Source organism: Physella acuta, unplaced genomic scaffold (assembly GCF_028476545.2).
Source record: "Physella acuta isolate Inbredline_101_S28 unplaced genomic scaffold, ASM2847654v3 ptg000659l, whole genome shotgun sequence".
Classification (NCBI taxonomy): Eukaryota; Metazoa; Mollusca; class Gastropoda; family Physidae; genus Physella; species Physella acuta.
The window spans coordinates 518,483-535,669 of NW_026732178.1; the positions used below are offsets into that span (position 1 = coordinate 518,483).

The 17,187-nt window shown below is 35.2% G+C and overlaps 1 protein-coding gene across 2 annotated transcripts; it reads right to left on the bottom strand.

The window, feature by feature from the left end:
* Window positions 1-5,448: 5,448 nt before the first annotated feature.
* LOC131948778 (uncharacterized) lies at window positions 5,449-10,205 on the bottom strand. Of its 2 annotated transcripts, none has more exons than XM_059310460.1 (5): window positions 10,122-10,205; window positions 9,186-9,406; window positions 6,941-7,169; window positions 6,110-6,190; window positions 5,449-5,879 (listed from the first exon to the last, which is right to left on the bottom strand). In XM_059310460.1, exons 1-5 carry the CDS (start codon window positions 10,159-10,161, stop codon window positions 5,797-5,799), a joined length of 654 nt encoding a protein of 217 aa, XP_059166443.1. In that variant the 5' UTR covers window positions 10,162-10,205; the 3' UTR covers window positions 5,449-5,796. The 2 variants fall into 2 exon arrangements, with proteins under 2 accessions (XP_059166443.1, XP_059166442.1); XM_059310459.1 differs by having other exon boundaries at window positions 9,180-9,406.
* Between the last annotated feature and the right edge of the window lie 6,982 nt (window positions 10,206-17,187).

A 17,187-nucleotide genomic window follows, 5' to 3' on the forward strand; every position in this document is an offset into this window, starting at 1 on the left:
ATGGCTGTGAAAGAAAGCAAATAGTTTTACAATTTCAGAGAGGAACAGAAGACTCTTTAGCAGTGGCGTCGCTAGGTCGGGTGTCACCCGGTGCGGCACTTCGTAGTGTCACCCCCCCCCCCCCCCAAAAAAAAAAAAAAAATATATATATATATATATATATATATATATATATATATATATATATATATATATAAATATATATATATATATATATATATATATATATATATATATATATATATATATATATATATATATATATATATATATATATATATAACTAAATTTGTAGGCCTACTTAAAAAAATTTGGCAATTTTTTTTTCCCTGGTGTCACCTCTCTAAATGGTGTCACCCGGTTGCCGGACCCCACCCCCCGCCCCGCCCTCGCTACGCCTCTGCTCTTTAGTGATACAATACAAATGCAACAATATGATAGTTAATTGTAGTCCTTATGGTTTCCCGGTGGAACATAAGGCCTTAGGTGTCACTCTCCGTGGTATTTTGTACCATGGGTAATCATAGCGTCCCCAATTTTAGTTGTTTTTAATATTCTTTGCTACCACCATATCATTATTTTTTCTAGATAAGGGTTTCTTTTATAAAGGGGTTGTGGTGAATGTATTCGGGGGTGGGGGTGGATGTATTCAGAGGGGGGGAGGGAAGTCCCCATGTAAAAATGCCTAAGGGAAAACGTGACTTTAAATACGAGGTAAAGTAGTTATAGATCCTTTCCAATTTTAATATTACAACTACTTACTTTATAAATAATTAATTTGAACTGTGTAAAAGGTTCTTTGACAATATCAATCCAACTATATAAACTTGATAATTGAGAGGATGTGATCAAGACAATTATGCAATTCTTCTAATTATTAATGATTAGTTTTTTAAACAATTTTGAAGTAGGCTAAACATTAACTATGTGACGGCCGTGGCCTTAGCGGTAGAGCGATAGGCTGCTAAAACCCGAACGTTTCGAGTTCAAATCCTGGGTCTAAGTATGTAGACGTCCCTGTGTCCAATAAGCACTAATGGGTACCTAACTCACGTTAGGCGGCTGGGCAAAATGCTGACCACACCTTCCATTCACATGCCCGAGGTCAAGAAACATATGAACTCTGACTTCATCTGCCCCAATTGATCGTTAAGTCCGAAAGAGGATTCTTTTTTTTTCTTTTTCAATATTAAACTAACCAACCTTGAGTGCTAGTGATGTACTTATAAGCCACTGCGCGAAGACCACTAAAACTCAAAGCAATGCGACAACGTCACCACTGCTCAAAAGTATCCTAGTGGACAAGATATGAATATCTGATATATATATATATATAGATATGTTATGTATATATATACTTATACTAGTATATATATAATAATATAATATATATATTCTATATATATATAATATATATATATATATATATATAGTATATATATATATACTATATATATTTATATTATATATGATTTTTCAGGCATCTCTTCGGGCCGGGGGGGGGGGGGGGGGGCAGAGAGCTAAAGGCCACCCCCCTCCCCCCCCCTCCCCCCTAAAAAGTTCTACTGCCCTCCCTCCCCCCCCCCCACCCCCGAAAGAAATGGAATTTAAATAGAAAACATACAGTATACCCAGTTGTCGCTCTCCTCCCCCCCCTTAAAATTTAGTCCGCCCCCCTCTGAAAATATCAAGTGCCCCCCGGAGAGAAAAAAACTCTGGAAGAAACACTGGGCTCGGAAAGGTCTGAAAGTTTAGACTGTCGTGGTCTCCTCACAACGTGGTCGGGAGGTAGAACTCACCGTTACGTAACCCAGTAGTTTCGTGTTGGGATCCCGGACTCACGTCTACCAGACGTCGCTATATAGAATGGGTACCTGACGGAGTGGTCTAGCGGTAGAGAGCCGGACTGCTAACCCGAATCCGGGTTCAAGTCAGTAGACCGTCCCTGAGTCCACCCAACTCTGATGGGTACCTAACTCACGTTAGGGAAAGTTAAGGCATAGTATTTGACCACACTATCCCTTCACGGAAACAGTTGCACTCTACTTCACCTACCCTACTTGACCGTCAGGTTTTGGCGGGTATAGAAAAGGGCTGTTTGTTAAAACAAACTGTTACTACTACTACTACTACTACTACTAAAACTACAAATAAAAAGAACAAGAAGAACAAGCAGAACACCAAGAACACCAAGAAGAACACGAAGAACACGAAGAACGCGAAGAACACGAAGAACACGAAGAACACGAAGAACACGAAGAACGACAAGAACACGAAGAACACGAAGAACAAGAGGAACAAGAGGAACAAGAGGAACAAGAGGAACAAGAGGAACAAAAAGAACTAGAAGAACTAGAAGAACACGAAGAACACGAAGAACACGAAGAACGAGAAGAACGAGAACAAAAAGAACAAGAACAAGGAGAGCAACGAGAACAAGAAGAGCAAAAAGAAAAAGAAGAACAAAAAGAACAAGAAGAACAATAATCGAACACATTTATATATAATTAAAACTTAGACCCAATTAAATCTCTTTACCTCAAATGTACTTGTATCTTGTCTGTGCGTTCCCCATCCTCTGGTCCACTTTTCGCCATTGTATATATCAGATTCAACTTTACTGTTTGAAAGTCTTTTCCAGCAGCGGATTAAATCTTTCAAGATACAAAATTTTGTTTCCTTAAATGAAAATTTAAAAGTTGCCCACTTTCATTACACCGCCCCCATCGTGAATCTACTTATTCTACAAGTGGCTTAGCTATGAGGATATAATTAAACGGGAAAACACCGATCTATTTTTAAACATTACTAAAAAAAGATACTGGTTTTCCTTTGTTTCTATTACAAAGTATGCGTGAATCACATACCTTTTTCATGAAACATACCTCTTTTCATGGTAGTAATTGCCATGCAAACATAGTATCTATTTCGATGTTACGGGATTAAATTCCCTGTTAAAATATAACATAGGAAAATATAGATAACATAAATAGGTACTACTCTATCCTGTTTCTCTCAAGGACATAATTAGGTCGGGACGGGGGAGGAATTAGTTTGCCCTGGGACTTATGGGTTTGGTTTTCTGTTTCTTTGATCAGCGGGTAAACCCTAATGGAGTTCTGACTCCTGGTTTGGGGGATGGATTTTTGTATCGATGTGACGTGAAGGAGATTGAGGTATGTGTGAGAGGAGGGTGGGGGGTGGGAGGGGGAGGAGGGTGTTTATCAAGTAACACGACATGCTGTACATTTTAGAAAGTCGTTTTTTTATTTAATAACTGAATACTACAACGCAATTTCATAATTTAAAAAAAGTTAAATTGTGATAAAACATGCCGATGTGGCTTATCTTTATATCTTGATTCATTTCAATTAATACTTTATAAACACAATAATGACAAACACTGGATTAAAGAAAATTGTGTGTGTGTGTGTGTGGGGGGGGGTGGCTGAAGTGTGACGTCAGCCTTTGTGGGAAGTGGGTCGTCTGACATCTTGTGACACTATTTTAAACCGACCCCGTGACAACCCAGCTAACAATTTATAACTCACCATCAGAGTGTCTTTCATGCATCTCTTGAAGCCCCCCCCCCCCCCCCCCCACACGACCACCATAACGAAAAATAATTAATACAGATATTATATATATTTTTACCCGTGTCCGCTCCGGCTCCCCCCCCCCCCAACCCGGAAAATTTAGTAAGCCTCCACTCCTCCCCCCGAAAATTTCAAGTACCTTTATCTCTCCTCCCCCCCCCCCCCCCCCCAACTACCCCATGGCTCACTATCTATTCTACACACGCCATAGCGCTGATCGTTTCACAAACTAAACGTCAACTTAGTTTTTATTTTTAACTTGAATAGGCTGTGTCAGCAAGTCAATACACTATCTGGATATAACATGTGTGTGAAAGTATCCGATAGGCCTGTTAAACAGCACGTAACGAGATTAGTACTAGCATGCTTAGATGTATAATCTGCAGGAAGCAGATTTCACATACGTTCTAATTTTGAGAAGTGGGATTTATTTTTTCTTCACTGCAGGAAGCTTAATTATGGTTGAAACAATTTGGAAACTAGATTTTAATACTGGTGTGGTGTATATGACGAATTCCCGAAAGACTTATTGTTCATGACCGTTTTTTCCGAATGGGACAAATGCCTGAATAGGACAAATGCCCGAATGGGACAAATGCCCGAATGTACACTAGCCCGAAGGCCATTTGCAGAATTTTTTTATTTTTATTTTATATGATTTTCAATCAGTTTATGTCATGTAAAACTATTCTTGATAAAAACAATTTAAAAAAACAAACAATATAAAAGGTAAAATATATAAATGGGAGGGGGAGTGAGACAAGCGTTTCAACTCTTGTAGCAGCATAATATTAACACATAGCTCATTTGTGTCCATTTTTTCACATTAAGTATACGTATTGCTCTTAAATAATATACACATGTATTAGTTTTTCATTCTGAGTAATTAACAAAATAAGTTTAGGGGGGAGTTATCGTTAGACAAACGGTGTAATAAAAAAAATAACATCAACATATTGTTAAACAATCTTTCTTCATTTGCAGTTATTTGATCGATCATGATCGATGTACACAGTAACCGTAACACTAACAATACAACGTCAAATATTATTTTATGGTTTACTCCCCTTTTTAAACTGTTTTACATTATTAAGCTACGTTTCTTTTTTTCGAGACTGGATACATTTATCAACTAGAATAACTCTTACACTGCCTTACAGAGTTTCAATTATTGGACTACTTCCCTTTATTTTTCCTCTTGTATACATAAAAAACAAGTACTGACGTTTTACTCCACCCTGAGTCAGAAAACAATCAAGTATTGCAATATTGTCTGTATGTTTGTCTGTATGTCTGTCTGTCTATCCATGTCTGTATGATAACAAGACAGATAGAGTACCACCTATTTGTTAGTTTTACTAAATTTTATGAGTCAGTATTGAGTTATTACGTCGTTCTCTAACAATTAGTAAAGGTGGTCACGGTGGTCGGGTCGGTAAAGCTCATGGTTGCTGAACCGGTAAGTCCCGAGTTTGAACTCCCAGACAACTGGAGACAGCCATTCTTCCAGGAGAGACAACTCCAAAATCAAACAACTACAGCTATGTAGTTTGTTCTTTTTGAACAAAGTCTACTTAAGCAAATCATGACACAAAAAAAGCTGGATTTGCATTTATGTTACAGTTTAACTCTGTGTGTATGAAAGCTGAATGCAAATTTGAAAGGTTGTTTATTTTTTACGAAACTTAGATAAGTATATTGTATATTTGTTAAATTAAAAAAAAACATAAACCAGGTTAAACTCAAACTAATATGTAAATTTAATGAAAAAAAATTGAAAAAAAAAATGAATGTAAAAGGTAGTTATTGATACTTTAACACAATTATTCTAATTAGAGTTTTTATAAAAAAAACATTCCCATTCAATATGAAATTATTGAATGATTTATAAGTATTAATTTCAATCAAAACCATTGTTGCATTAGGCGTTATCATTATTTATTGATAATATTAATCATCCGGAGAATTTGAGGTTTAGTAATTTGCAAAGTATAAGTCAACAGTTTAAAAATTCAATACTGTGATTTAAGTAAATTTTAGTGGAGATTTGTGATATGTATGAGTTAATAATTTTTTTTAATAATTTGAAAAGTAATAACAAACATCGTGAATGCATTTATAACAATTAGCTGTAAATAAATATTGAACAAACTATATTTAAAAAGGTACAATTCCGACTGCCGAATTATTCTCACAGCTTTCATCGATCTTTAAAGCTTGACAAAAACAAAAGTGTAGCTAGACCAGTGACAAACACAGTTCCCATGAGTACACACATCGACCCTGTTTAAGACATAAACAAACACAAGTGTCAATAAAAAAGTTGTAGATTAGTTTTTAGGTATGAGATCATGTATAAGCAATAGTTACAGTTTAATTGCCTAACTTGAAATTTGATATAAAAACAAACATTATACATATATGGACAGAGCATGTGTGCAACCAGAAGTGAAACACTTTTAGGTTGCTCATATTTCTGATAATTAATATTGTTGCAGGCTAATAGCAAATACCTGCACGTAGTGGAGGGTTACCATTCGTTGTCCGAAAGGTCAAATTTTTCTTTCCATTGAGTTCAATAGGATCCCAGTCATCTGTCAAAATATATGTATATTTAAATATAATTTTTAAATAGAACTTTCTGAATAAAATAAAAAAAAAACACAAACAATAAGCAACATAAAACGAAACATCAGCCTAAACAAAAGGCAACACTAAGCACAAGAAATACAACACACAACACAACCTGTTTTGTACTCTCTGTTTAAGAAAATATAACATTAAATACATATAACTTCACTGTCAAAAAGTAATAGTGAACTTTATTTAGAGAAGCAAAAATTACGAGAAATGATTACTTTCTTTTATACAGATCTATGTACATATTTAAATATATCTTTCAAATTCTTTTAGTTCAATAGTTTTTTTTCCCAAATATAATACATAATTGCCTCTTGCAATTAGATTTAAAAAGAAAAACGTGTTAATTCAACAACCGAATTAAATTTAATGTATTATTAAGCGCTGTAAAATGAAATCATAGAAAATGTTATCAAAACGTAAATAGTTTTAAACATGCGTCGTGTATATTCTAGCAAGTACCATTCAGTCTTTTTCTAGACTTTATTTTCCGGGGGAGGGAGGGGGATTAAAATTTCCGGGTGGGGGGGGGGGGGAAACTGGTAAAGGTGTTTATTTTCTGCTGTATAAATTCTGTTTCTTTCGGCGGTAGACTTTTATCCCCCCTCCCCATCCAAAGAGATACCTGGAATAAACTCTGGCACCATTGCTGGAACTGGCTTAATATCTACACTAATAGTTTACTAGAAGGTAATGTGACTTACCTGGGGTAGTCCGGAGGTCAAAGATGTTGCTTGATGCCACTATTATGCGAGGATGACCTATCGCTTGGCTTAAAAAAAGCAGCCGGTAAAAGTTTATACGCAGTTTACCGTTACGAGTCACATTTACGGTAAAAGCGTATGGTGAACCTTTCTTGCATGAGCATCTATACCCCATTGATTGATCGTTACAGTATTCATAATTGGGACAGAACGACCATATTGGGCACATCTGAAAGAGGTTTCATTAAAAATTAACTGTTTGATACTAACACAGTTAGTGCATCTTCGCCAAAATGTAAAGACAATAAGCAACATTTTACACAAATTTTCAGTTACATGTGCTAAATATAATATTACTACTACTACTATTTTGAAATTTAAAAGCTGAAACATCTACATGAAAAAAAAAATAAACGGGAGTGATCTCCCCTAAACTTTCTCGAATATTCTAATATAACACTATGGGGGATGGCAACTCGGGATATAGACTTCTAGACATAATTTTTAATCCATTTTAATTACTCAAATTTTTAAAAATAGAATATAATCTCGTAGAAAAAAGAAATGCACACCAAGTGAACGCTAAATAAAGATGTGCATAATAGTGCGCAATATTATTAGTACTTTATAAATTTACATGCGTTTTTGAGAAATCGGAAATAGTGTAAATAAGTACTTCCGGTCAACGTAAATTACTCAAAATTTGACAGAAGGTAGAGAATAGATCTTTTACCTACATATCAAATTTCATATATCTATCTGAAATAGTACTCAAGTTATAGGCTTTTGAAAAATTCAAAGTAGAAAAAGTACCACTTCCGGTTATCGGAAATCGCTCAAAAGTTGATACAGATCTACGATTTTGATAAAATACTTATATATGAAATTTCATCAACCTAGCTGTAACGGTACTCAAGTTATCGTGTTTACACACGGACACACACACACACACACACAGACACACAGACATGCGGAAAAGATTGCAAAATTATGTTTTTCCGTATCAGTGAGATGTAAAACGTCGAGATTTGCAAAAATCACGTTTTTTTTTGCACGATTACAAGACTTTCTCTATACTTCGTATATACCAGAAAGTAAAAAAGCTAATGTACAGAAAGATGACATATAAGCGTTATACCTTGACAAGGGAAACAACTAAATTTAAGCTGTAAGTTTTATTTTAAATTTGATATTATACTAAAATTTTAAAACCAATTATTTCAGTTTCTGAAGGTAAAACTGCTATGTCCCGGTTAGTTAAATTTGTGACCTCTTTCCACTTTCTCGTATACGGAGAAGACAGGAGCCAAAAATATTTTTTTTTCAAATTATAGATTGTTTTCTTTTTATGAAATTAAGGTGTTAGTGACAACGATTTTTGAAAAAACAAGTTAATTAAAAAAGTCTAGTGACATTAATGCGCAATTTCCTTGTTATCCAAAAATAGCTCTGACGTATAATGCTGGGGTGCGTTCAAGCTAGAAGAACGATCGGTTTGTAGGTGTTTATGTAATTTTAAAATTTGTGACGGAACGAGAGGATATTTTTGAAAACTTTCTTCGGCAATATTGTTCTAATTTATGGCAGGAATCGATTGGTACATGTTTCAAGTCGCTAAGTGGTCTGGTTGCCGAGATATGGGCCAAAAACTGCATTTTTTCGAGGTTTTTTGGCTTTTCCTGGAAAGACATGAAAGAAACCCGGAATTTTTATGGCCTATGCTCATTCTCGTAACTTGCTTAACATAATTGCTTTTGGGACTAGTCATCGATATTGCTTCGTTGAGGAGGAGATACGACTTAAAGCCCGGACACACATTCATCCATACATTCATTCATTCATCCATCCATTCCCAGAAATGACGAGTTAATAAACGCAATTCTCCATAATGGAAATTGCGCTAAAAAGCAGAAAAAAGATGTCTTGCAATAATCATATTTGGAGCAGAACTAAGACCAGTGTTTCTTAACATTTTTCTCTGATCTTGGGGAGGGGGGGGGGGGGTAGGGCACTTGAAACGCTCAGAAGGTGAAGGTGGACTTAAATTTCTGGTGTGGGGGGAGGGGAGGATGTTGTTCAAATAATGCATTTTCTATATAAATTATACATTTTCGACCCCCCTCCCCTAAAAAAAGGCATAACAAAAAACACCCAATTTAACTGTGACTTTTCATTCTAAATAAAACCAGCAATTAGACTGTGTTCACAAAACTAATTACAAGACAATGTCACGACTCACGGGTACCCAAAATTCTTCCTTCTCATGGCACTCATCAAGAGTATCAAAGAAGCAATACTCAATCTCCAGAGTGACGCAAGGTTTGATCACCACTTCCGGGGGTAGAATCTTGTAAGGCTGCCAAAAATGGCCATTGAGTCGACCCGTGTACCGGCAGTAATAATTGATACAGTCCCTTTCCAGGCCTAGTATAATCGCTACAAACGATTCATTTTTGCACAGGACGACTGTAGAAGTAAGGTAAAGATATAGGCTACAGTTTTGGGATAAGATTTGATTTGTAAAGGATTCCATACACACGCACTATTTTTGTACAGGACGACTGTAGAAGTAAAGTAAAGATACAGTTTATGGACAAGATTTGATCAGTAAAGGATTCCGTTCAACAACCTTCATATTAGCGAAGGTTTTGGGTAATCCAAAAAAGGGTGAAATGCTTAAATTTTCATTGTTTAATCACTTGTCGTTAACAGGTAGATGAAAAGAAATAAGTCTTCTTTTCTTTAAAAAAAATAATTTAATCTGTGGTAACCTCACTATAACTGATGAAAAGTGAAGTTCTCGTGGAAAGAATGAGGGCAAGTTTAAACCCCCTAATAAACATATGTTTTGCATATTAAGGAATAAGAAACAAATGAACAGACGCAACAATTACCAGGAAGAGATAGTAGACAAATCAACAGAGGAAAAATCTTAACGGTAAGAATTAGCAAACCAATCAAACATGGACCAACAACCAACCAAGAAGTAAATACAAATTAACAGAGGTAAAATCTTAACAGTAAGAATTAGCAAACGAATTAATCATGGACCAACAACCAAACAAGAAATAAATACAAATCAACAGACGCAACGATTACCAGGAAGAACTATTAGATAAACTAAGGCAAAATATTAACAGTAAGAAATAGCTAAAACAAATCAACAAAGACAACACCTTACCAGGAAGAAAAAGCAAACAAACTAAGGATATCAGCCTCATATTTTAATGCTTATCTGTTGTGCCTTATAGCTGAGCCATCTGCAACCAAAAATAATTACTTAAAGGGACTTCTTGTTTCATTATATTTTCGGCTAATGCAGTTTTAGAGCCAGAGTTAAGATGCTGATTGTACCTTTACATCAATCGGCGACCTAAACCAAATAGGCTAGACACATTACAAAATTTCGTTCGTACAATGTCAATTAGTCGGACCCATAAATATAAGAACTATTTTTACGACTTGCTAAGCATAAAACCTCACGTTTATATCTTATACCATCATAAATACTAAACATGATTTAAAGCTTTGGTATAAAAACTTAACAATTAAAAAAAAATTATCTGGATATAATTATTCAAAATAAGCATACAATAACTATGAATAAGCCTGTACATTGTATTACCATGTACGTCACTACAATTAGAGATCTAACAAAAAACCAGGTCAGTTACCCCAGACAATGCCTTTGACCCCAAATCATGACCCACTTACCAATTACCTACCTGTAAAATACACTCTGCTAACTACCACCCCTCCCCCTTTTATAGTATACTTACCTATACCTATCATTATCTGTGTGTATCTCCATATCAAGATTCTAATTCATATCCCTAGCCATAACATTAAACAACAACTTATATCCTTAACAAAAACATGTATTATCAAATTGCAAGCATAAACCTTAACAGTAACCCAATACCGATCCTTATCCTCATTAGCATACTTATCCTCGAACTTCTCCTTCACCTTATCGACCATATAGTTGACCTCATCCTTGATCCTATCCTTGAATTTGTATCCTTAACAAAAAAATATTTTAATCCCTAGCATTAACCATAACCCTATCCCAATCCTTATCCTTTTTGGTATTATTATTCTTATCTTCGACCTTATCCTTCACCGTATCCTTTACCCTTTCTTAGGCTTCGTTCTTGACCTTATCCTTGGAATTATAATTGATAATATCCTTGACGTTATAATTTACCTTATCCATATCATTATACGCTTCCTTATGCTTTATCCTCACTTTATCTTTGTCTTTATCCTTACTATATCCTTGACCTTATCCCTGACCTAATCATTATCCTATCAGTATTGTTATCCTTATTCTTATAGTTTTATATCCTAAAACTCAATATTATCCTTAACCTATCCCAGGGGTCGGCAACCTGCGGCTCGCGAGCCGCATGCGGCTCTTTTGGTCTTACGGTGCGGCTCTTCAGCTCGGTGCACAATTATTAATAATTGTTTAATTTATTTTTAAAACTCATAAAATTTTTAGTCTGCAACACTCGGTAATGAACGATTTAATAACAAATATAAACAATAAACACTCGCTATTCTATTAGAATATTTAGTTACTCCCTATTTCAATGTACTTCCTTGTTTTCTAAAGCTGAGTTATTTAAATGTAAACAATGCCCGTGTTTGAATCATATTTATCGAGGCACTGGTTACCTACACTACCGCCTACCACAATGGCGTGCTGTATGAAAGACTTGAGTGTAAGTTAATCTTACTTACTTACTTAATCCTCATCACTCCCTGTGGAGTATAGGGCAGCAACAAATCTCCGCCATTCCACCCTGTCCTGGGCGAGCCACTTTAGTTCATGCCAGGTTTTGCCAGAAGCCTGTACTTCTCTTCCATCTCCCTCCTCCATGTTCCCGGTGGTCTTCCTCTATTTCTCTTTCCGGGTGGGTTCCACTTCAGCGCCATGTTGGGGAGTCTTTTTTTGCTCATGCGTAGGACATGGCCCAGCCATCTCCATCTCCTCGTTCGAAGTTAATCACTCACCGCCTAAATGTCGAGGACGGAAAGTGACGCTCTCGTGAACCCGATTACACTACCGCAGTGGCGCTGCGTACGGCCCCTAGCTCGGTTTAATCATCGTATGTCGTATTGTAGGGTGCTCCTTAAAACTAAGATAGGCGCTTGGTGCTCGCAGGATAACCCTGAGCGCCAAATCGCACCCTGCAGAGAAGCAGGAGGATGAGCCTGATTCGATTTAGTAAGCGACTAAATCGACGCGTGTCTAAAGTGTATAGCCTATTTTTAAAAAACGAACGTAGGCGACATAGTGCTCGCAGGTGAGCCCGGGGCGCTTCGGATCGCGCAATCGACGAGGCGCCGGTGGTTGCACCTGTTGCAGTTTTGCCGCTGAACATAGTAGTACCCCTTACCCGATATGCAGAACGCAAGACACACACACACACACACAAACAAACATTGATATATATATATATATATATATATATATATATATATATATATATATATATATATATATATATATATATATATATATATATATATATACCAAATCCTAAATAAAGATCATAATATTAAAAAAAAGTTTTGGCGGCTCTTTAAAAACTGGGAAATTTTATAGATTTTAACTTTTGGCTCTTCGGACTCAAAAGGTTGCCGACCCCTGACCTATCCATATCCGTATCTCTGTTTCTAAATGACTACCGCGAATGAGACAGAGGGGGGGGGGGTCATGTCATACCTCAGATATTTGGGTTATAGTAACAAGGGGTAATTAACAAGGGAAATCACTGATCTGGAGCTTAATGACGTGGGGAATAAACGGGGAAATGACAAGGGATTGCAACATCTATCTACATTATTAGAACTTCTAGCTGTTAAATCACATTTCTTGTTGTTCAAAAACACAAATGGACTGATATTTCCTGTTGTTCATACGCTACAAAGCTTTATTTCAGTAAACAATTTTGTAAGAGTTTTAAATTGTTTGGGAATCTCCGCCAACAATTTGGACGCGCATTTTAAATAAAAATTGTAATAATATAATTTTGTATTAAGATCTAGGCTCACTTAGATTAACGTTAAAGTTTAGCTGAGCAAAGAAAAAAACATTGTGTTAGTTATCTCTCTCTCTCTCTCTCTCTCTCTCTCTCTCTCTCTCTATATATATATATATATATATATATATATATATATATATATATATATATATTTATGTCGCCCAACCATGCGGGACACCACGCACGCACGCCGACTCTCTAGCCCTCCTCCCGCCCCCTCTCTCGCTTTCCAGGCATGCGCAACAGTGTGTACCCACCCACCCCATTTGGACAACTGTCTTTCTGGAAGTCTTCATCCGTCACTAAACAGTGGTGAATGATACGCCTCGGGTCGGCTCGTATTAATAAAATTGTATGTTTCACCTCAAATGAATCACTTCGTCTTCATATCTTGCTGTTGAGCGTAATTTAGAGACGAAACTCATAGTCTCCCAGACCATGGCGAGTCTCTTGTATGGATGCCAGGTTTAATAAAGTGTGTGCGTGATTTATAAACCTGATAGCATTAAATGACACATTTTAAATTTCATTTGTATATTTCACAAACATATAATATAAATTGCATCACGTTTTTAAACATGCAATCAAACATCGCTATTGCGTTCATAACAATTAACTTCATAACAATGTGAACTAAATATATTTAAAATTTGACAATTCAGGCTGTCGAATTTTTCTAACAGTTTTCTTGACTTAATTGGGAAGATAGGGCCTCCACCATTTCCTTCTATTTCTTCCGATCCCCGGCTTTTAATTTTATCATCTCCCAAGTTATCCCTGTTGGCTCCAGTTCTTCAAGAAGACTCCGCCTCCAGGTCTGTCTTGGGCGCCCTCTTTTCTGCTTTCCCTAGGGGTCTAACAGCTTTCATCGCTCCTTAAAACTTGACTAAAACAAAAGTGTAGTTAAACCAATGACAGACACAGGTCCCATAGTATATAACTTTAGGGTGTTGGGAAATTGCCAGACGCGAAAAGCGAAATGCAGGGCGGTAAACTGCGAGAAGAAAATGCGAGACATACCTGCAGAATCACGGGTAAAATGCGAGGCAAAAATATCACGTGACCGACGGTTTTCGCGCTCTTCTCGCAGTTTACCGCCTCGACTTTTGGTTTTCGCGTCTCGCAATTTCCAACACCCATAGATTTAAGACATAAAATAAACAAAATTGTAGCTAGACCAAAGACAAACACAGTTCCCATTAGTACACACACCAACCCTATTTATAACAAATAAACAAAAGTGTAATAAAAAAAATTACATTCTTGTTGAGGCCACTTGTATTTTCGTCAAAAGTAGAATAGCATTATGCATGACAGCATATTCGGATTCTAGCCCTATGGTACTTTAGATCTGGAAGGCCTGATTATCTGCCCTTACATATTAGCACACATGTTTAATTATAAACATTGCAATCATTTCTGTATAAGAATGCTGCAAGATTTGTAATTGGAGTTGTTCCTTCGATGTAGTCTTCTTTCTACTTTCTTTCAGCCTGTTTTTTCCAACCAAGAACAAACTACAAGGCAGCAGGGTTCGAACACGAGACTTTACGGTTTAGCAAACATGAGCTTAACCGACTCGACAACTCGAGTTCTAATCCGAGTTCATGAAAGTAGAACGTCCTTTAGTACACGCAACTCGATGAGTAACTAACTCAAGTTATGGAAGGCAGAAGAGGGTGGGCATCTTCATATGCCGAGGACTCTGAAAGAGATTCACTCTACTTCATCTGCCCCATGTGTCTTGGGCACGAACGGGTAAAAGATGAGGATGATGATATTAATAAAGTAAGAAAGAACAGTGCTTAAATTAAGCCACAAAAAATGGTTTAAACATAAATAAAAACATGTGTCAATTTCCCTATAAAGAACATTCACCCAGGTTAAATAAATTTTGTCATTTTAATTGTTGTTTCCATTAGTAGTTAAACTACGATGCATGTCTCCAACTTCTACGATACAAATTATACATCTAATTACGACCATATTCATATAAAATAAAACAAGTTAGGCGCAGATGGAAGGTTTATTAAGTTTTTATTTTTTTTTAAATTATTTTTTTATTAATTTATTTATTTTCTACTTTATCTTGTTTCGTATTGTAGAAAGCAATATAGCTATAGTATATATTCCTTGGTAGTATTATTCCCTCAATAATCGATTCCGAAACATAGACATCGTGACTCGAGGGGAATCGATTCCCCGAATATATTATGTTTTTTCTTGGAAGGTATAACTATATAAACCGCAGAACCTCACCAAAACACAATAGTGCCAAGTTCAGGCTCAGTGGCGTCGCTAAGGCGGGTATCACCCGGTGCGGAACTTCGTGGTGTCATTCTCCCCCCCCCCCCCCAAGAAACAAAGTATGTTATATATATATATATATATATATATATATATATATATATATATATATATATATATAAATATACACACACACACACATATATATATATATATATATATATATATATATATATATATATATATATATATAATAACGGTAACACAGAAAGCACTTTGTTGTTCAAACATGTGATTTGGTATATTGTACTACTTGACCAATCAGTGTCGCTTACATAAATTAATTCAACTAAACCAATGGACAAAATAAAAACAATTTGCAGTGTTTTTGTCTCCAAGTAATAAAATGAATTCGTTCGCAGTATAAGTGTTCGTTTAATTTTTTTTTTATACTTTTTGTCGGAATTATTTTTTAAAAATTTACTTGGACTTTTTTCAGAATTATTGGTTAAAAAATTTATTTGGACTTTTTTTTTCGAAAAAACGAAACGAGTTGACATAAGTGTTTTTTTTAGCAGGAAAACGTTTTTTTTTTCTCAGAAATTTTCTTCAGGATACCTTAAAGTCTGGCAGACCAATCCTTGAAGATATTTCCAACTAGGAAGGTCACACCATAATAGCGCCTGCACTGATTTCTTAGTACAATCGACATTTTAGGAAAAATATTTTTCCTTTATTCTTCAAAGTGACTTTTTATATTGCGGTAGTTAGGCTGAAAACTAATGTAAAAACTGATATCGATATTTCAATATAACGCGATACTTCAACGATTTATTTTCTGAATGAATTAATGTATTTATTGTATTTATTGTATTTCTATCCATGTTCAATATAACGCAATGTAACACAATATAAACAAGGATATGAAGCAGGAAAATGCACTTTTAGGATGTATGAATTAGTATCCAATCCTTCCAGGGTTTTTTTTTCACCAGTTACACCTTGTGATTGGCTAAAGTAGGAAAAAAAAATTACCATTCGGGTTTTTTCAAAAGTAATAGCGGGAATTTCCGATATTCCATTTATTTCATGAGCATTATTATTTTTATAGAAAAAAAACACTTAAATGAACTTAAAGGAAAAACATAATAGCAGAAGCGTTGCTTTATTTGTTTTTTTTTATTCGACATTCATTTTCTTACACTTAAAAGACAAATCAGAATTTAATGAAATAAAAATAAATGTATTAACTTTGAAATAAAAATATGATTTATATTCAAGCTTACAAACTATTGCTGCCTTCAAATATTACACAAATATATTCTAGAATCACATGTTCAACATTTTTATAAACGTGATGTAAAATACCAATAAGTATTCATGTAAATAATAAAAAAATAAAATAAATAAAAGTGTAATCAAATACATTGCGATTAAATTTGCATCATTCTAATTCGTATAAACAAATTTTAAGTTATTTTGCTCACATTTTATAAAAAAAAATATGTTATTTTACTAGTTTAGAATACACTACTAAAATACACAAAACATCGCCAACGTTACTTAAGTTCTTACATTAAGCATTATTCATCATAGCCGTTGTCTACTATTATGTGTTTGATTTTCACTAGTAAGTAAAACTAAAGCCTCATCTACGTGTCATTTCTAAGGCTAGGAGTTTTATTTTGGAAAATCATGTGTTGGTGAGTATGTGAGTTGGGTTTATCCCAATGTTGTTTTCCCAATAAGGTAACATGGCGTATGCAAGGCAAAAATAACTATGATTAGTAGGGTAAATTATTAGAAGAGTTGGCAAAAGTAGAACTGAGATAAAATGTTGGATTAGATTAAATGTAGTGGAAATTGGATAAAAAGGCCGTTTTAAAATGCGCTTCCTAATTTCGACGAAAAAACAGCTTGCTATATTATGAATAGTTTTTCCAACAC